Source organism: Dreissena polymorpha, chromosome 3, assembly GCF_020536995.1.
Source record: "Dreissena polymorpha isolate Duluth1 chromosome 3, UMN_Dpol_1.0, whole genome shotgun sequence".
Lineage (NCBI taxonomy): Eukaryota > Metazoa > Mollusca > Bivalvia > Myida > Dreissenidae > Dreissena > Dreissena polymorpha.
Window position 1 is genome coordinate 132661602 of NC_068357.1, and position 22493 is coordinate 132684094.

Consider the following 22493-nt stretch of genomic DNA (forward strand, 5'->3'; position numbering starts at 1 on the left):
CATGTGACACCTGAGGTATGGCAAGTTTTGATTCCAATATTATGATTTGAAGAAAGCAATGACCACAAGACGATGGACCATAACAATTTGAACAATGGTCTGAAAGAGTGTCACTAAAGGATCATTTCTGTGAAGTTTCCATAAAATCTGCCAAGCGATTCAGGAGAAGAAGTTGTTAGAAGGAACAAGGGATGGGTTTGTCAGAAACACAATGCCCCCTACTGCGCCGCTTTAATAATATGTTTTTTATCATTTGGCAGGTACAGATAAAAACTTCCCTTTAAAGCTTATTACTTTCCTTGGATTTGTTTTTTTGACCTTTGACCTTGAAGGATGACCTTGACCTTTCATCACTCAAAATGTGCAGCTCCATGAGATACACATGCATGCCAAATATCAAGTTGCTATCTGAAGCGACATAGAAGTTATGAGCATTTTTCGAAACCTTAACTCAAAGTGTGACGGACTGACGGACAGACAGACGGACAGTTCGATCGCTATATGCCCGGGGCATAAAAACTTAAGTGATGGAAACATGCACCCCCACACTGACAGACAACGAACTATGGGCTCTGGTGAGCAAACAACTTTACATAAGACTGTCTTCATGAATTTTAACAATTTACTAAACAAGAGCTGTCAGAGGACAGCGCGCTCAACTATTCGAGTGCTTGAAAGTATAACTTAAGCCATCATGGGGAAATTGAACATATTCAATAATTTATTAGACGATCTTTCAAAAATAAAATAAGGAAAAAAAAAAATTTTTTTTTTTGGGGAGGGGGGGATTTGGGGGAGTAGGGGGGGAGGTGGGGGTGAGATGGGGTTATAATGTGGGGTGTGATAATTTATTAGATGTTTAAAAAAAAAATTTTTTTTTTTTTTTTTTGGGGGGGGGGGGGGTAGGGTGATGGGGGGTGAGAGGGGGGTATAATGTGGGGTGTGGTACTTTATTAGATGTTTAAAAAAAAAATAATTTTTTTTGGGGGGGGGGGGTTGGGGGGTTAGGGGGGGGTAGGGGTGAGAGGAGGGTATATTGTGGGGTGTGGTAATTTATTAGATGATGTTTAAAAAAAAATTGGGGGGTGGGGGGGGGAGTGAGAGGGGGGTAAAATGTGGGGTGTGGTAATTTATAAGATGATGTTTAAAAAAAAAATTGGGAGGGGGGTGAGGTTGGGGGAGGGAGGGATTCTGGTAGTGGCGTGGGGTATTGTTTGGGTGGAATCCATTGTGGTATTCAGGTAAGTGTTGTTTTGTCAAAGTAATAATAAAATGTGATCATAAATAAAGAAGTTATGGCAATTTAAGCAAAATGTTCAATTATCTAAGTGTAAAAGGGGCCATAATTATGTCAAAATGCTTGATACAGTGGTCTGCTCTTGTTTAAAGGTTGGGGTCATGTTGGTAAACAAGTTTGCAACATATAAAAGCAATATGTCAAAGGATATAGGACATATTTGGGGAAGTACGCAAACTTTAACATAGATTTATCAATAATATGCATATTATAAGTATAAAAGGGGCAATAATTATGACAAAATGCTTGATAGAGTTGTCTGCTCTAGTTTATAGGTTGGGGTGATGTCGGTAAACAAGTATGCAAAATATAAAAGCAATATGTCAAGGGACAATGAAAATAAATGGGGTAGTACGAAAACTTTAACATTTGCTGCATATTCTAAGTGGAAAAGGGGCCATAATTATGACAAAATGCTTGATAGAGTTGTCTGCTCTTGTTTATAGGTTGGGGTCATGTTGGTAAACAAGTATGCAAAATATGAAAGCAATATGTCAAGGGACAATGAAAATAATTGGGGTAGTACGAAAACTTTAACATTTGCACGCTAACGCAGACGGTCACGCCGACGCCGGGGTGAGTAGGATAGCTCCACTATATATATTTCATATATTATAGTCAAGCTAAAAATATGAAAAAAACCCAACAACATTCAAATGAATACAATGAGATGACTCAACTCTCCAAACAAAAGCAATAGACAACAAAACATAGGATGTACACTCACCTTTGTCTAGATCCTTTCAACTTTGACATATTGGGCGAAAACAAAACAAGTTCTCAAAACCATTTCACAGTTCAAAAAGTAATTATTCAGATTTGCAAATCAGGCAAAAATCTTCAGACAATGTTATCCAAAAAGTTTCCAATCCAAAGTAAGTTTTCATTTCCACAAACAATTTTCAACATTTTTTGTTTTCAAGTGTACATTCCACAGTTCCTTAAATATTAATTTCCGCAGTAAAATTATGCAAGATGGTCGCTAAACATAATTTGTTCTGCCAGTTAGGAACTTAGCATTAATCTCCTGTAAATACTTTACACTATTAAGTAATAATAACAAGTAATCCTCGGCAGTAAAAAACGAAATTGCGTCTTAAGACTTTGGTTTAAAATGTTTAATCTCTGTATAGTTACCTGAGCATAGAATAATAACATCAGTTGAAATCTAGCACACATAACTTCCTCAAGAATAGACTATACTTCCTGTGTTTTTGAGAAGAACTTGAGCTTTCCGTTGATGAAACATTAGGCCTGCATTCCTGAGTAATTACTTTACATAAAATTATGTTCACACGTGCATAATGCCCAGTGGTCAAGGCAAAACACAAGATGTGCTTATAAGAGGCAGATAAAAATAATCAGAAAACTGAGATTCCATGAAGAATCAGGCTGGTAGTTGTAATAACTGTACATAATAATTAATAAATGTGGAAAACTTGAAATACTACAGGGTGAAGAAGAGACAGAGATGTTGATATTAATAAGGGGTAGATAAAAGAACATCATTCATTAATACACTCCCTATAGCTGAATATAATAGTTCATATCTCCCTTTGATGTGCAAATATTTCTATTATATTAAACTACTATCACATACTTTGGGCCATAGTGACGTAAAGATGCCGCTAATAACATTATAAAGCTCAAATTTATGATGACAACCAGGTTGAAAGAACACCAATGTTAATCCTGTCCTTGGGTAATCAATGGAAATATAATTATGATGCATTCTTGCACCACTTAAACACTAAATAGCAACTCAAGTATCAAATCTTTGTACAAATGAACACGCCTCAAAACCAGAAACAACCATGCAATTCTAAAATTCCGACCTAGATTTGAAACCCCACAACTATCATTATGATTACATAAATACCACTTCATATATTGCTATATATATATTGATAAATGAACAGCATGTGTTACGAGTCTGTATTGCCTTCAAGATACTACTGATTTCTGTTCTGGAAGACCACCTCATAAAACAGCCCTGTTTCGCCCATCACTATTTACAAGTTTGCTAAAACAATGAAAAACCATCAGAAAAAACTATTGGCAGATGCAGACATGCCTGTTTCAGCATCCTGCATCTTGATGGGATCTTACTAAGTTACAGGTGGCAAAAGTTTTAAAAATAGCATTTCTTTGTTCATTTTAATTGTAACATGCCAATGTGTCTGTTGATGAGAAGTACTGGCTGAGAATTTTGAATCCTCTCCATTGGCAGCTTATTCTAAACCACTTAGATTTTACAAACAAAATGAATGTTTCTGCTTTAATCCACCTTTATTAGGTTGCTTTCTTTTGCACCTGCCAGATTTTTGGGGCTACTGCCTATGTTTGCAACAGTACAAAATGCATTTTGTCCTTATCATAGCAACAACAGGGCAAAATGCCCTCAGATGCTTAACTTAAATCTGAACGAACTTAACTGTTCTAAGCAGCATTTGCTATGTTTGTATAATAAATGTGGGTTCTGACGTTGCTTTTTACCAGAACTATTTTTGAATTGGCTGAGATATTACAACAAGAGCTGTCTCCATAGGATGACATATGCCCCCGAAAAATGCTTTGATAGAAATTATGAGCATTTTTCGATACCTAAATGCAGATTTTCAAACCTAAACGCGGACCCTAAGTTCAAGGTAAAGGTCACAGGGGCCAAAATTTGTGTGTGTATGGAAAGGCCTTGTCCATAAACACATGCATACCAAATATGAAGGTGACATCTGAAGCGACATAGAAGTTATAAGCATTTTTCGAGACCTAAACACAGATTTCGAAACCTAGAGGCAGACCATAAGTTAAAGGTCAGGGTCACAGGGGTCAAAATTTGTGTGCGTATGGAAAGGCCTTGTCCATATACACATGCATACCAAATATGAAGGTTACATCTGAAGCCATATAGAAGTTATGAGCATTTTTCAAAACCTAAACGCAGACTCTAAGTTCAAGGTAAAGGTTACAGGGGTCACAATTTGTGTGCGTATGGAAAGGCCTTGTCCATATACACATGCATACCAAGTTTGAAGGTTACATGTGGAGCAACATAGAAGTTATGAGCATTTTTCGAAACCTAAACACAGATTTCAAAACCAAAATGTGTACCCTAAGTTCAAGGTCAAGGTAACAGGGGTCAAAATTTGTGTGCGTATAGACACGCCTTGTCCATATACACATGCATACCAAATATGAAGGTTACATCTGAAGCGACATAGAAGTTATGAGCATTTTTCAAAACCTAAACGCGGATTAAGAAACCTAAACGCTGACACTAAGTTCAAGGTCAAGGCAGGGAATAATCTACATGTGCGTCCCGCGTCTATGACGCACAAATATCGAAATAGATGCATCATTTTGAAATATGTGCGTCCACTCGGACGCTACCAAAACATGTAAGTAATTGGTGTAATTGATAAGTACGAACCATCTTGTGTACGAGTCAAGAGTGTAGCAATGAATGCTGAGTTTAACCGAATGAGGCTTGAAGACTCCAACAAGTCTTTTGATTGGCTCTTGTTAAGCCGCTGCTGTATAATATGAACTAATTAGAATCAACCTTTTAAAACGAATGTGTTATGATATTTTCTAGAGTTCCCGGATGAAAACCGGCTTTAACTTTGTGTAACTTAGTCATAAATAATACAGAAAAAATGCCTCCGAAATAAGGTGTTAAATCCAAAACAAACAAATCTAAACTTTATTAACGGTTTGTCAACAGCTCGCAATTCGGACGTAAACAATAATATTATCAAGCTCGCAATTCGGATGTTAACAATAATATTATCATCGATTTGAATCAAGTTGAAATGTTGTAACAGGTTACATTCATGTAACAGATAATGTTAAAGCCTATGTGAAGGCAAACAAGATAGTGATAACCCTGAATTAGTTTTTTTGGTTTCAATAAGTTTTTGAGATAATTAAAAGTTTAATGCAAGTATAGTTATTGAGCTAGTGTGATTTAGACATATTTTCTTCACTACTTGGTATCTTGCAAAATTTGGGACCCATTCTTTTTCAAGGTGGATTCATTAATTTTGGCCTGGGACTCATTGGTCTAAAATCTGCAAGTTCAGGGACCCATAGATAGTAAATTCTAGATTATTCCCTGTCAAGGTCACAGGGGTCAAAATTTGTGTGCGTATGGAAAGGCCTTGTCCACATACACATGCATACCAAATATGAAGGTTACATCGGAAGCGACATGGAAGTTATTAGCATTTTTCAAAACCTAAACACAGGTTTTCGAAACCTAAACACTGACCCTTAGTTCAAGGTCAAGGTCACAGGGGTCAAAACTTGTGTGCGTATGGAAAGGCCTTGTCCATATACACATGCATACCAAGTTTGAAGGTTACATGTGAAGCGACATAGAAGTTATGAGCATTTTTGAAACCTTAACGCAGATTTCAAACCTAAACGCGGACACTAAGTTCAAGGTCAACATAAGAGGGGTAAAAACGTGTGTGCGTATGGAGAGGCGTTGTCCATATACACATGCATACCAAATATGAAGGTTACATCTGGAGCGACATAGAAGTTATGAGCATTTTTCGAAACCTAAACGCAAAGTGTGACGGAAAGACAGACGGACGGTCAATCACTATATGCCTTCCTTCGGGGGCATAAAAAATAGCTTAAAGTCATAAATGTATAACATATTCTATCGAAAGAAAATTATAAAACAGTATTTACAACGAAAAATAAGTAAAGTATTGATAGGGAAACTTTTTAACCTTCATTAGCAATTTTGAGCAGGTAAGACAGAATCTTAGGCTCTGCCAAATATTGGTACTGTCCAGGTTTTTTTCAGCACTGACTGCGCCTCCGGAAAATGGAGGCACTCCCAAAGCAAACGGACCCATTCCCAAACCGAAATTATAAAAAAATTCCCAATTCCCCCCCCCCCCCCCCCAATTTTTTTTTTTGTAATATTTTTTTTTTTAAGAATGAAGTGTCTTATAACATGTGTGACTAACCAGTGTTTGTTTTGGTCAAAAATATCCGCTATAAGGTTTTGACTGTACAGTTCTTATCTCAGAGAGTAACTGCAACAAAAAAACAAAACTGCAGTACTTGAATAAACGTTGAACATGCCCAATATTGCATCTGTTTATATAAAGAAGACAAAATAACAAATAAAACAAATTTATTTGTTAAACCACTGAACTATTTAAGCATGATAAATTCACAATTTTTTCCCAAATGAGCCATTTCATCAAAGCGAAGATTCCCAAAATGGCCAATTTTGTCGATAAAAAATTCCCAATTTGTTCAGACTCCTTTTCCCAAAATAGGCAGAAAAACCCCTGCTGTCAGTAACATTTTATTGAAAACGTGCTATCAACAATTTACAGACATAATTTGAATTTTACTTTTGAACTTGGCATAACACATTATTGCAGATATATTTATCACTATGGACATGACACATTTTTGGAAGTCCTATCAGGTTTTACTTTTACCCATACAAAACAATGACGCGGCTATTTCAATGTTAAATATATGCTTACATCACAGAATAAACAACAATTGTGTAACATATACCCTCCATGGGCATTCTTGCTTGATCATAATCATAACTACCATATACCCATAAATCAAAGATTGTTGGAGGTATTCATAAGCAAATAATGTCCAACATTAACTAAAATAGCCCAATGCTGACTGTTGACATGTTTTGACCATGCGGTCAGTTGGGGGTAAAGTCCTGCTTTCAAATCTTCCTTTTCATTTTCTTCATTTCCGGCCCAGGCATTTCAACTCATGTTTACATAGGATTTGGGATTTTAATTCATTTCATTTTGTAGTATAAGCCACTCTCTGGGAAAAATCAGGCTTAAACCTTTGCATGCTGGGAAATTTGTCTTCTGCTAAAATGTCGCCTGCTGAATTTCTTAAATTAGCATTTTCTTCCATTTTTTTCAAAGAATACTATAAAAATAGCAAACAGTTTGGATCCTGATGAGACGCCACGTTCTGTGGCGTCTCATCTGGATCCAAACTGTTTGCAAAGGCCTTCAAAATTCGGTTCCAGCACTGAAAGGGTTAATGCAATTGTGCACAGAATGGTCCCAGATAAGTCAGAGCAGTGTGCACAGGCTAATCATGAACAACACTTTCCACTGTGACTTGATTTTTGTTAATAAGAGACTTCCTTTGAACAACAACAAAAAAAATCCATAAAATAAAATGCAATGTGTCATCTCTCATTATTCTGTGTGAACTGCATGGGCTTATCTGGGAGAATACTTTACACACATGCATTACCGACCAGGGTTTCCCCTTAAAGCAGATCATTTTTGTTATATATAATGTTACATGTCAGCAAGAAACAGTAAACAACTGACGTGGCATGCTTTTTGATACAGTAGTGCATTGGGTACAATTAGCAAAACATTTTAAATGTTCAATTTAAGGGCTGTGACTGACTTAATAACTGACGGTTATTATCCCCATTGTTGATGCAAAGTGTGACAATGAAATGGTTTAAGAATTAATGCGGAGCTTAAATAACCTTAAAACTGAAATTAAAGTATGACAGCCCACTACTTGGGTGGCTTTATGTCACTCTTATAGTCAGGTTTCAAAAGCCCCATTATAATCAGAATAATCTCTTATTCAAACATCTACCCTTCTCAGCAATTGGCGAATTTATATTGTGCACAAATTCGATCAACAATATCTTAATGAATAATGTGATATGAAAAGTGTGTCAGTACTATGGACAATTTTTCATCATTTGGTAAAATCAATTTGCACTGAATTTATAATGAAAAAAGCGGTATACAATGAGATATTTTTGCAGTTGTGGTAAATCGTTTTAAAATAATAACAACAGGCGAATAAATAAGTTAATGTTGTAATTTTTTTAAAGAAATCAGAAGTTACAATAATCATATCAAAAACTATGTTCATACTTGTTTGAGGGACCAGTATAAAATACAATATTCAGGTATGGCTTGGTAATTACTTTATTTTTATGTCCAAGTTTAGACGATTCCTGCAAGCTACCATCTTTGTACAAGACTGATAATTATAAATTTATGATAATTGCAACAAAGGAAACAGTTGATTGCCCATCTGGCAGAAAGGGAAACAACCCCTTCATTACAACACAACCATCATGGAGGATAATCACTACAACAAACAATTAAACAGTGACAAGAGTAGCCTCCCATCCTAGTAAAATGAGGAAAAAAGTTTACTTACATTGATTCAGGACTGGTTGGCTCTTGTTGCGCCTGTGCAGCTTCAATCTGTCAGATAAATACATTTGATACAGCCTGAAATAATATCTTATCCAATACAGAATTGTTTTTTCAAATAAATAAACACCGCTTTTTGTTGAAACAACAGGTGTTCTTACAGCAGCCAGACTGGCAGACAGAACATGAGCATTATCTTTAATGTTTATTGCTTGAGTCTCAAATATTTTTTATCAAAAAGACTAAAACAAATCAGTCTTTTAACTGCTATTGATTTTAGAAAAGAACCAAAAGGGTTTTCAATGAAAAATGGATGTATGATGGACGGTGTAATTTTTCACCCATTTATGTAAATCGAAACACCTTTAAGAAAGAAAATAAAAATATTAACAAGATGTTTTTGTGAAACACTATGTCCCCCCCATATATTCGACCTTTGACCTTGGAGGATTACCTTGACCTTTCACCACTCAAAATGTGCAGCTACATGAGATACACATGCATGCCAAATATCAAGTTTCTATCTTCAATATTGCAAAAGTTATGGCCAATGTTAAAGTTTGACGCAAACAAACAAACCAACAAACAAACAAACCAACAAACAGACAGGGCAAAAACAATATGTCCCCCAGTATAGACTGGGGGACATAAAAAACAGTTATTACAAAATATTTAAAAATTAAAGACATTTAATACAGACGAGGTACAACAATCATGCTCAGGCATTACAGAAAGCATTATGAACACTAACAGAGACTGTGCACTGACTGTCCTAAAAATGAGTTTGAGTAAATCGAAAATGGATACTTTTCTAAAAAGTGAAAAGTAAAGATTACATTTTGCAGATATAAAGACACCAATTACTTACATGTTTTGGTAGCGTCTCGCTGGTGCTGCGTTTATGGACTGGCTCGCCATCAGGTGTCAAAATAGATGGCGTTGAATGACCGTCCACACTGCCAAAGTCAGACCCAATAGACAGCGGGCGACGTGGTTGTTTGCTGTCCTGGGCCCGCAGTCTACTCCACTCCGTCTGGATATTCATCTTCTTCATATCCATGTAATCAGATTCCTTAGAGGAATTCGAAGTGATTGATTGCGTTCTACGCATGCTTTCGTTTCGCTGTGCCTGTGTGTAGTTGTATCGTTTTGTAATGTCCGTCAGAGGGGAATGTGGGGGATTTGTGGTCCCTGTGAGAGGGGATGTCCCATCTGGAATGGGCGGAGGTGGAGATTCAGGGGCGGTGTCCTTCACATTTGGGCTATGCTGCTCTGAACTATCAGACCCCTTTTTCTTACGTTTAACAAAATCCAAAACCGCCTCCTGTTGCCTTTTTTTCAAATCAGAATCTGACAAGTGCTGATGAGACAATGGTTTACCCACATTCTCTCCATCAGATTTATTCCCCTTGGAAGATTCACCACCACTTGAACTGTATCCACCTTTACTTGAATCACTTAATTTTTCCTTTTGTCTATCCTTTTTAGGTTTAAACTGCTCTGATGCAGTACGCCTCATCCCGCTGCGTTTCTTTTCATTATCCGATTTTTCTGAATCACTTTCCTTTACGGACACATAACTGTTACCATCATTACCTGAACTTATATTGATGTTTTCATAGTTAGATGACATTGCCCCCCTAGAAAGTGACTTAGACTTTTGCACAGCTTCCTGCCATCTGATCTCAGATCCTTCTTCCGTGATCTGGCCCAGTCTCAAGGCCTCTGCAGCATTTGCATGCATGGGTAAATAGTCATTTAACGACATGGACCTTCCATGTGCTGCGTCCCTCGCAGAAGGCGACAACACTTCACTGTTGTTTCGCTGATGGCCATAGGGGGTGGCATACTGATGCTCATGCTCATCGTAAGTTCCATAAGCCATTTTCATGCTCTCCTTCCTACCAAGGGTCCCAGATTTACCACTGTCTGAATTCTGACCATCATTCCCTGCTGGAGCCGGTGATACCTTTCCATCATAAAACACAGAGTCAGAGTCAAGTCTAAAGTTATCAGGCTTTAGATCGCCCGTGTTAGACGAGGCTGAACTCACTCGGCTACCCGAAGAACGAGCCTCCATTGAGCCTCGAGGCCGAGAGGAAGTGGAGGACGACGTGTAGGAACTCTGGGAAAACTGACGTGGATCACTGAGGGCGGAGGGCGGGCGGTTGAGCTGCAGCAAGCTCTGGCTGTGAGAGTTTCTCTGAGACAGGTGCCCTGAGGATAAGTTACTTTCAGATGTGAATCTGGACTCGTTTAAATTTCTAGGGACCATGGACATGCTCGCTGATGCTTTGTGAATGACCGATCCAGAATCCATGCTGTATCTCGCCCTGTGACGGAAATCATTTGAGTCGTGTTCGTTGTCAGACATTTCCGGCTTGGAGCTTGCCAGACTCGGGCTTGAGCCCATGTCATCTCGCCCAAAAGGCCCGGATGATTCGTGAGCGTGTATTACTACACTGTTACAAGATTCTGCCTCTTTTAGAACACCAAAATGTGCATCAGAACGAGGACTTTTCAAATCGTGATCATACGCAGATGCAGAGGACAGTCTTCTATCACTTGGATTAATGCCATGCAGCCTACCACGATAAAATTCCTCAGAGAGTTTTCTAAGCATTCCAGCACTGGACTGATCACTGAATGTCATACTGCTTATTCCAGAACTATGTGATGAAGAATCTGACTTTACAGTTACTGATGAGGACATAGAACTAATAGACGATGGTCCGTAGGTGGAATGAATGCCAGAATCAGCAGCCAGACTGTCATCTGTCTGGGTGCTGGTATTGTAATAAGGTTTTTGGGTTATCACAATTGCTCTGGGTTTCTCTGCAGGGGAGAATGCAGATGGGTGTCTTGGGTTGGCAGTTATTGTCTTTAAATCCTGTGACTTCGCCTCAGAATGGTTTGGGATTGGACTTGTACACGAATCCACAGTTCCTTTAGACCTAGAATTGTTAGATCTAAGTAGATTTTGAGCATTCATTGCCTGCTGAAAGTACATTCCGGGAACTTTGGAGTTGGCTGAATGAAACTGGTGTGGTGAGGCATCTGAATGTAGGCCACGCGAGCCGCCATGCTCCATGTTATATTGCAGACTGTAGTGATATGGCTGAGACTGGGGTGATATCATGGCTGCAATTTTCTCCACCAGTGATTTATCATCACAACCTGGTACATCGCGTTCCGGTGGAGAAGGAATACTGTATTTTTCATCGCCATAGTTATGACCATCAGGGTCTAACTTGGGAGGCGGATAGCCCGGATTAGAACTTTTGTAAAATTCATCAAATCTTTCCCCTTCTGGTTTGGTGTTTTCATTAGTTGGTTCAACAGGCTTGCGAGTAGTGTAAAAACTTTTCTTTGGCTTTTTAAATCCAGGATCACTCTGATTTCTAGGCTGCTTAAACTCATCACTGCCCTTACGTTCAACACTAGGACTTTCTTTCTTAGTTCTTTCTTTTGCATACTGCCTCTGGCTTTGATCACTTTTCTCACTACTTGATTCACTCTCTTTACCCTTTTCACTTTGCTGAGTGTCAATTGGTGACTTAAAGTTTTGAGGCTGCTGAGCAGCTGTCACAGGCCATGATGGATATTTCTCATGATTTTGATGTGATTTCACGTATTTTAGACTTGAAATATCTCTCACAGGCGGGGCTGGGGGTGAACACATGGGCCTAAGGTCAAGGTCATTAGGGGGTTTGGGTCGAATTCCCCGAACCTCCCTATCTGTGTCATCCTCCTCTCGTGTCACTGGCATACTGGTCAAATGTTTTTGAGCATCAGTTTTGTTAAATTCTCGTTCATATTCTCTAAACTGATTCAAAGCCTGGGGTGGAAGGGATCTCCGGTCGTACGACCTGTTTTGTTTTGGAGTAGGGGTATCATCAAAGCTGTTTACATTTGCACCAGTTAGGTTTGGATTTTGATTATAAGCACTATATGCACTGCTCCTTGCCTGGTCCACAGGCTGGTACAGAGAAGTGCTTGGCACAGACATTGGCGCGAACCCTGGAATTGGAGATGCAGATGAGTAGGCAGAGGAGAGACCAGCATAAGAATTGCGCGGACTTCCACTTGCATATGAGTTCCTTGGACTTCCACCAGCGTAAGAATTTCTTGGGCTCCTTCGAGAATTACTCGAGGGAGAAAAGTCAAACACACTACGATTTGGCAATGGTTGCTGGTACCACCCAGGACTTTTTGGACTGGTGGGCGAAGTCACATTTTCATAATTCACATGCTCAGGAAGATCAGTCGTAGATCTTGTCATAGTTTTTAATGGTTTTGGACTATACCCCCGTGGCGTATTAGATGTTGCAACATTGTGAGGCTCATCTTGATTTAGGCTTGGAGATGATTTAGCGGATGATAATGGCACATTGCGGGTCACATGACTTCCTGACATTATGACAGGTTGTCGTGACGATGACAAGTCATGCTCGGTGGCCCAGCCTTTGAGACTGGGTTTAGAGGCTGAAGACACCTGGCTACCATCTGAGGGGCTGGATGGGCTTGGGGTCACACTAGGGGTTGGCTGCTGGCGGGGGGTCCCTACTGGTGTCTGATTGGTGGAAGAAGGGCTCCCGCTAGGCTGAGCCGAAGGTCGCCTGCCACCACTGAAAGTAGACAATATGTCACATCATAAATACAGACAAGATTAAGTCTAGTACAGCTCATTGGGTCATTGTCGATCTTAAATGGCCTACAAGTCACCCAGGGGGTGACTAGAAGCCGATTCTTGTCACCCTAGGGTGACTTCAAGCCGATTCAGGTTGACAATGATCCAATGAGCTCTTGTACAATCGGATGTTTTTTAGAATTCAGGGAATTTATATATCATATATATTTATTTACAAATGTGTAAATATTATGCATAAAATTGTGTTAAATTGCATTAGGCTTGGCACTTTAACATATTGCATGTTTCTGTGTTTGTTTTTATGTACGTAAGGCTTGTATCATATGACAAAAAATGTAAAACCAAGCATCAACTGTGTGAGGTGGATGAAATGTTCAAGCGAATAACACTCCTTTCAAGGTCAAAATATGATCTGAAGGTCAAAATATGAAATGAACAATGTAATCTAAACAAAACACTGGTTTTAGAGAAATACCACTGGTCAACCTACTAACAATGCAATGTAATCGTCTATACTATGGTAGCCACAATAAAAATAAACAGTAAAGGCGGCTGGGTACCGAAGATATTTTACTATCAGTAGATTAATCAGTCTGATATGTGAATAACTGGATATTCACTGCATTCATGACCTCCAGATATGCTAATCATATCCCATATATCCTATAAAGAATTATCCAAATCAGCTTACAGCTGTAATACTCAAACAAGATTACCAGCATGTTAAAATGCTTAACTGTAAACGTATAGAAATTTGTCGGTATGAAATTTCGTGGTTTAATAAGAAACAACTAATTTGTCGACACTTAATTTCGTGGATTTCCAATAAAAAAAAACAACTAATTCGTTGGTACGTAATTTCGTGGATTTCAAATTTTCGGGGAAGACTGACCGTCATGTTAATTAAACTTTTATTAAAACAACTAGAATAATAACGAAGCATAATCTGCTTATCTGTGTTGACAGCAAGACTTGATGTTAATGTGCACTGAAGCATGAAAGTGTTGCCGATTATTGTCGATAAGAGCAATAAAGTGGCGCACTTGTGGGTCCCCGCTCGCAAATTGCCATCAATGTTGTTTTGATGATATTTGCAATTCTCAGCGCAATTGGTCCTCTAGTAGTAACAATTGAGTATTAAGGTCCCAAAAATACACGTGTGAAAACCGTTAGTCTGTTTTAAATTTAAATGGCACTAATTGACATATGTGATAAATCTGCAAACTGTTAATTTGACAACGTCACATAAAGAGAACAAACGTTGATGTACAGTTTAAATACCGTGCTTGATTTAAAAAGTATTATTACCCAAACATTTATCAAGAAATATTTAAATTAGTCAAAATATAGGGTAATGTGACTACTGACGTGAAGTAACTATTACAAAAAAACAAATATCTCGGATAACCAACAACAAAAGAAAATGTCTGAAATAACATTCGGAAATGACCGATTTCTGATTAAAAATGTATAAATAATCGTTGGTACTTTAATTCGTGGTTCAGCGGACCAACGAAATCCACGAAAATTCGTACCACACGAAATTTAATGGTTTTACAGTATATTAAGTGGCCCGCGAAAGAAAAGCCTTATGTTCCTAACCAAACTCCACGCACAGGCTACCTTCCCTTAAGCTTACATACCCTAAAGGTTACCTCCTCTTTATGTTAACGGTAACCACTGCCTAATTAGAAGGATAGTGTCAAAGGAGAAACAAGAGTGCCACACTGTCACAAGATACGCCCGTTTGAAGGTTTTGGACAACTTAATAACTACTTCAATTAGAGAACGGACAACATGCTAAATGCTTGAAATGCACTAAGTGACCTCCCTATCTAGTTTTTGACCCAGCATGACCCATATTTGAACTTGACCTAGATATCATCTAGACACAACTTCTGACCAAATTTGGTGAAGATCGGATGAAAACTACTTCAATTAGAGAGTGGACACCATGCTAAATCCTTGAAATGCACTTCGTGACCTCGTGACCTAGTTTTTGACCCGGCATGACCCATATTTGAACTTGACCTTGATATCATTTAAACACAACTTCTGACCAAATTTGGTGAAGATCTGATGAAAACTACTTCAATAAGAGAGCGGACACCATGGTATATCCTTGAAATGCACTAATTGACCCCGTGACCTAGTTTTTGACCCAGCATGACCCATATTCAAACTTGACCTAGGTATTGTCTAGATACAACTTCTGACCAAGTTTGGTGAAGATGGGATGAAAACTACTTGAATTAGAGAGCTGACACTGCTGTGGACGCCGCCCGCCAAGGGTGAAACTATAATACGTCCCGTTTTCAACGGGCGTATAAAAAGCGTAATAGTAAATTTCTCATTAGAACCATATATAATCAAAAGAAGATTGAATTGAATCATCATCACTTGGTTTGTGACAGGATTTTATGAAAACTTTGCTTGCAATGATTCAACTCTCTTCTCAGAGGTTGGTACCTAACGACAAAGCATGTGTCAGTAAAATGAACAATAAATTTACGTAACAATAAACAACAAATTCTCTACCTTTTCTTTCGTTTCATTATTAATCCATAAATAAAATTACACAAGAATTATATATTATGCACAACACATTGTAGAAAATACAGCATGCATTTTACATGCAGTATCTTGAATTTCTTAACAAATGTTTACAAAATTCATAACATTATGGTTCTACAATCTTTCTACAGCATACGACAAGAAAGTATTTGTTAATTGATTTTAAATTTGATATCACAGTTAAGATCAATTTCAAGGGGGCTGTTATAATTAGAGCATATCTAATTATTCTTAACAAAATGAAATAAGTGTGTGCCAACTTTTCTTAAAACACCGCAGACATTCAAGCTCACAGAATATTGACAACCATTAAGAGCAGTGTGGGACTTCTATATTAGTAATATTATGAGCTGCATTCACATAAAAATACAAAGCTAAAGTTTCATAAAAACAAATCAATAAACAAAACCTTGCATTTGTACGTATGCACATAATGTTTGTACTTAATTAAAGTATGAAATATTAATATGCATCCAAACATCTCATATAAAAACATCCACTTTATAGTGTATCTAAAGTTACAAAATCACTTAAAACCTAGGGACCCAGAAAATAATCATAATAAAGAGTATAACCGTAATTAGCCAAGAGAACCATTAAATAATTTTCACCCCTGCAGTTCTCATGGTCTACAAAACAAGCACCTCATCCAAGCTTCTACACTAGACAGGGTCATGCGCTTTTGTCCCCTGCAGACTAAATGGCTTGGCTTTGATTTCCAATTATGCCAATTAAGAATGTCAAGCACAATGGATCTGTGCTCGTCCCATTGAGCAAGAGCAGTCATTTACAGAAATAGATTACCAAATATCAATGTATTGGTATTGATTGAATTGTAGAAAACTGGTTGTTGAGAAAAAATAGAATGCTTCCAGTATAGGGTTAAAATGAGATTATTTTTTTACATTTTACAATCATATAAAAATTCTATGTATTTGATAGCATGTTAGACTTATGTTGCTTTAACATACCTTACTGATGTTTTTTTTTATTTGGGTTTTCTTCATAAACATAATATGTGGCTCTGGGAAAACTTAGGCTTAATGCATTTGAGTAAAATATTACCAAGATTAGCCTGTGCCATCTGCACAAGGAAATATGAGACAACACTTTCCACCGAAACTGGATTTTTGTTTAAGAGATTGCCTTAAAAAAACATGAAAGCTTTAAGTGTCATCCCAGATAAGCCTGTGCAGACTACAAAGGCTGATCTGAACCAATACTTTACACACATGCATTAAGACCAGTTTTCCCATGAGGCAACTCATATAATATTCAGCAACTGCAATAACTGTCTATACAAGTTCATCAAATGACTTTATCTTGAATAATACCATCCTCATCATTATCAGCATCAATAGCCTCCCAAAGTCAACAATGTCATTATATTTTGCATTAATTAATTAAAAAACAAGTACACTTATTATCTGCAAAAACTAACATTAAAATGAGTATTTGAAACAAGAGAACCGCATAATGGGTGCCACACTCGGCTGAGAAAGCTTGTCAGAATTTTTTATTTTTTTTAGAGGTCACAGTGACCTTTGACCTAGTGACCCAAAATGGGTGTGGCGTGTAGAACTCATCAAGGTGCATCCACATATGAAGTTTCAAAGTTGTAGGTGGAAGCACTGTGATGTTAGAGGCAAAGTGAAAGTTTTATATTAGAGGTCACAGTGACCTTGACCTTTGACCTAATGACCCAAAAATGGGTGTGGCGTGTAGAACTCATCAAGGTGCATGTACATATGAAGTTTCAAAGTTGTAGGTGGAAGTACTTTAATTTTAGAGCCAATGTAAATGTTTTAGCACGACGCCCGGACGGCGGACAAGGAGGAGGCTATGACAATATCTGGGTTTTCTCCGAAAACAGCCCAGCTAAAAATAACAACAGAATGATTCTAGGAATGTTGCTTGTACAATGCAAGATTGAACATGGTACCAGGCTCAGGTGCCAACTGCTTAACAAAGAGTAATAATAAATGCACGGAGTAGCACAGTGGAGGAGATGGAAGTGCATGCAACATTGATGAGCACCTGACCATGGTCTATTGCAGGCAACCAGTATTGGCTGCTTCCTGTAGTCATCATGGGGGTAATTGAGCATGGTATGCACTACAAATCATGATCTTGGATGGATTCCCAGGGCTTTTTTTCCTGTTTTTGTGAAACGGCATTGGCCCCCCCCCCATTTTGTTAAAAATGAGTTGCGAACTGTTCAAAATTGTGAAAAAATGAGTCGCGAACTTTCTAAAATTGTGAAAATTAGAGTCGCGAACTTCTTGGAATTATGAAGTTTGAGTGGCGAACTTCTTGAAATTGTGAAAATTTGAGTCATGAATTTCGCGGAATTGTGAAAAAAGGCCATTCCACCGGGCATTATTTACAGTCATGCTGCAAATAGTTCAATTTACATTAGTAAATGCTTCCTTTATTATATACTCTAACATGGCCACATTCAGAATTGTTGACCGTTATGGATTTAAGCAGACAAAATGATTTATCTGTCTAATTTTTATGAACTTAAATGAACAGATTTTATTGATGTGTCTTTTTCATCAAGCTCAAGCTAAACCAAAGGTCCATTAATAACATTTGAAATTATTTATAGACAAAGTTCACATTTCTGGGGAAACTATTTCAAACAATAAATCTGTTAAATTTGTACGAGTTGACACATAAAATTTATGGAACTATTAAATGGAACTTTCTATGCGAGATCTATATTTTTTTACTTCAAACTGTATAAATTGATCTACATCGTGCAAAAATGTGTATTAAGCCAAATGGGGCCAGTGCAGCTCCAGACCAGCTTGCCCATTAAAGCAGTCTAGTCAGGAGAAAACAAGATCTTTTGAAACTTAACAGCAGACAGCTAAGCTCCTTAAAAGACTGTGCAATTCACAGGTTGGTCTGGATTTATACTGGTAATGCATGTGGCATAATACCCATTTTTGTGTGACTTCTAACTCACTTGCATTACTTTGTTTTGGACTATTGTATTGCCATCTTGAACAAGACTATTGCCAAGCAAGAAAAGTCCCCTACCGGCTCCACCATTGTCAGAAATTCCACCATGTGTCAGAATATTATTTTTATTTATTGCCATAGCAACCAGATTTTTTGACGTAGGAACAAAATGAAATGACGTGCATAATGTCCATATTGCCATCTATCCATGTTCCAAGTTTCATGAAAAAATATTAAGAACTTTTAAAGTTATTGCAGGATCCAGAAAACCACCATTTTCAGCAGTATTTTAAGTCTATTTGTTGCCATAGCAACCAGAATTTTAGACGTAGGAACAAAATAAAATGACGTGCATAATGACCATATTGCCATCTATCCATGTTCCAAGTTTCATGAAAAAATATTAAGAACTTTTAAAGTTATCGCAGGATCCAGAAAAGTGTGACAGACAGACGGACGGACGGACAGACGGAGCACAAACCATAAGTCCCCTCCGGTGAAACCGGTAGGGGACTAATAACAGTAATGATAAGAAATTTTATCACAGATGTTGGGACATGAAAGGGCCATTATAATATTATGTCAACTGTCAATATTAATCAAAAGTAAATATTTTCCAATGATAATCAGTTGACATTATCGTTGTATCATGCCACGGCCACTCAACCTAATAAGGTAGCAATGCTCAATCCAAGATTTTGTTACAGCAAATAATGCTTGTCTACGTGCTTATACAAGGGATAACAAATATCACGATGTTAAAAAGTGTTCAGTGATGAATGGATCATACATAATGCCGGATAACGCTGTCATGCATCATAAGAAACCATAATATAAGCATCAATATTATTACGTAACAAGACGTAAGTGTAGTCAAACAAAATATTATAAAATATTGTTTCACACTCATCATCATCATCATCATCATCATCATCATCATCATCATCATCATCATCATCATCATCATCATCATCATCATCATCCTCCTAATGGAAAGAAAATAAATAACACTAGAAAACAACAAAACATACGTACAATCACCACAACATAACATTACAATTAATATGAATATGACAATTAGAACAAAGACTCAAAAGAAACAATTAATAAACCTCGAGATTTAACAATTGAAACCAACCATGACAGCTATATTTCATTTTGTCATAAGTGTCACAGATACTTTAAACTTTATATGGAAAAAAGAAGTACAAACTTTGGGAATCTAATGTCACAATAACAGACATAAAGTAGAACAGCGTGAGTCATCCAAGTGTCACTGTAATGTAAATAAGGTACAGGTTGTTAATTACAGCCACACTTACATGTGCAATCAACATCTTCGGCCTTTGTACAACAATTGACCACATCCCAAACAAATCATGGAGTCCAACAATACACTTAGGCTCATATTAATAAAATCCGGCTCATAAACAAAATCCTTAGATAACTAAAAAAAATTCAACTCACCAAATTTTAATTCACAAATGACATGCACAACGGAATTCAAAACAAACCAACACATAGTTCCATGAATGCTTTAATCCAGTCTAAACAAAATAGAAATGCACAGTAATTTATATTTATTACAATTTTAACACTTTGTTATATGTTGCACAAATCTTAAAAGGAATGTATTAAATGTGTTACCTGACATTAGATTATATTTTAATCACATCTGAAATCTGTTGTCCAAGTGTCTTGAATTCAGTTATTCTTGTGTATTTTATCATTGAATGTCTATGATCTACTCAACTGATAGGATAAAATGCACACAGTGCAAGGCTGCATGCGCCAAGCTGCCATGCGTTCTGTATTCAGTATTCACCAATATGGTCGCCAAACATATCGGATGTTTATATTTTTCAACCTTTCAATGCTATCTGGGTGTATCAGAACAGCGTTCTTAAGAGCCTTCATCTTAATGGGCATTAATGTAAGCCTTGGTAAATACAGCCGTTTAGTTATTTTTACAAAATGCTATCAGCTGACATTTTTAAGGATTTGTAAATACATTGACAATTTCATAATTTTAATGATATGTTGACGTTGTCCTTGAAAATCTGAGGACAAATTAAAAAAGAAGACGAGGAATTTTGAAGAAAATCAAATTTAAATTTATCATGAAAATCGACAGATTACTTTGTCGTAATTGTTTAAACATTGAATCCATGCATGAAGTTATGTATAAATGTATTAATAAAACATTGTTTTTCACTTTAAACTAATGGTATTGTTAAATAAAAAGGTGTTTCTCACAACAATATTTCACTTGAATTATAAATGATTATACCATTAATGTACACAAAAAACCGAGGGACTGGTGAGAGGGAAAACAATAGCCAATGCTTGTTGGATAATTTGCTGTTAAACTTAAATATTTTTGTTTGAATATTTTATACCACTAAACAATAGCTGACATGACATTCCATGAAAACAAAATTTCATGTGGAAATAAACAGTTAAAGAAATCTGAAACAAGGAAAGTTTCATTATTTATAATAGAGAGTAAGGTCATTTCAGAAAAAAACACATTAAAAGATCAATACATGTCATGCTCGATAAATTCAATTAATCATGACAATTGTATATTCTAGTTAATTTATACTCAAACTGCAAAATAAAATCAATGTTGTTACTTGAAAATGTTATGCAAATATTGCTATTCATTTTTGTGTGTTTTGAGAAAGTCATATTACATAATATAATACTATCATTCGATATGTTAACACACTAAAGACAATTGATCAAGCTTATTTCAATCCTTAGAACTTACCGTTCCACATGTAGGAAATTCCCAAGATTCATTAATGATAGTTTCCTATAGTCTGTTTTTTTATGAGACACGGGCATATTAAAACTCCTCCGTGGTTGGGGCAGCATGTTCATCAATTCGATTCACATACACTTAAGGAAAAATTATTTAACAACTAAACTTAGTAAAGTATTTTAAACTTAATAAAGTATTCTATATCTCTATTGATAACATCATGACAAGTTGATTATTTCAGGCACATTATTTAAGTTGACCTGTAAATCATTACATTTTGTGTATCGGCATTTAATTATTATCATCACAATACAAAAGTAATTGACGGTCAAGCGTAATTCTAAACAAATCATTAGCAATGTTTCACTGCAAATCAACATATTCGAATCTCCAATCCAGTTTTCTTAATATGTAAAATTTTAAACATTCCAACTCAACAGCATTCTTTAGCAAAGCTTTTCACAACTTTCAAATACATTTCTTCTGCAACCTTCATACAAATGAAATAATGCATAAAATTCAATACTTCAAATTGATTAAGGCCTGCAAAATTGAATTCTTGTGTTATTGTACCATGCATGTATACTCATGCCATCCTTAAGTGTTATAATCTGTTAATCCTGCATAATTAGTCATTTTGTTGCTAAGGAGTTGTTCATTTACTTAATTTTGTGATGGCAAGAATTGAATACATAATATATGAAATCAAAGTCAAAATACTATATCGCTTTGTACTATTCCTAATATATGCACTTTTATTTGATATATTTTGCTGACAAATAAGTTGGTGAAGTTAGTCTTATCTAACGTTTTTTTCACTGATTTTCAAACATATGTGACTTACTGAAATAGAAATCTTCAAGCATATTTTTTTTTTGCAATAATCACTTTACATGCAACAATTTTGTAACCGTTAGTTTGTTTCATGTTATATTTGTATTTGTGGTGCACAAATACAAATATAACATGAAACAAATTGGCAGATAATCTAACAATTTTTTTCTTCGGTCGCTGTATTTC

The 22493-nt window shown here is 36.7% G+C and overlaps 1 protein-coding gene across 5 annotated transcripts in view; it reads right to left on the reverse strand.

The window, feature by feature from the left end:
- LOC127871514 (uncharacterized) overlaps positions 1–22493 on the reverse strand; it is a 175309-nt gene that overhangs the window by 37034 nt on the left and 115782 nt on the right. For 3 of the 5 annotated variants that reach the window (XM_052414510.1, XM_052414511.1, XM_052414514.1), the window contains 2 exons: positions 9380–13139; positions 8516–8562 (listed from right to left, as the gene is read on the reverse strand). In XM_052414510.1, the coding sequence (XP_052270470.1) occupies positions 8516–8562; positions 9380–13139 (3807 nt within the window). Of the gene's footprint in view, positions 1–8515; positions 8563–9379; positions 13140–20173; positions 20310–20353; positions 20506–22493 lie in introns of those variants that run through there. The other 2 variants (XM_052414512.1, XM_052414515.1) reach the window with 2 other exon arrangements.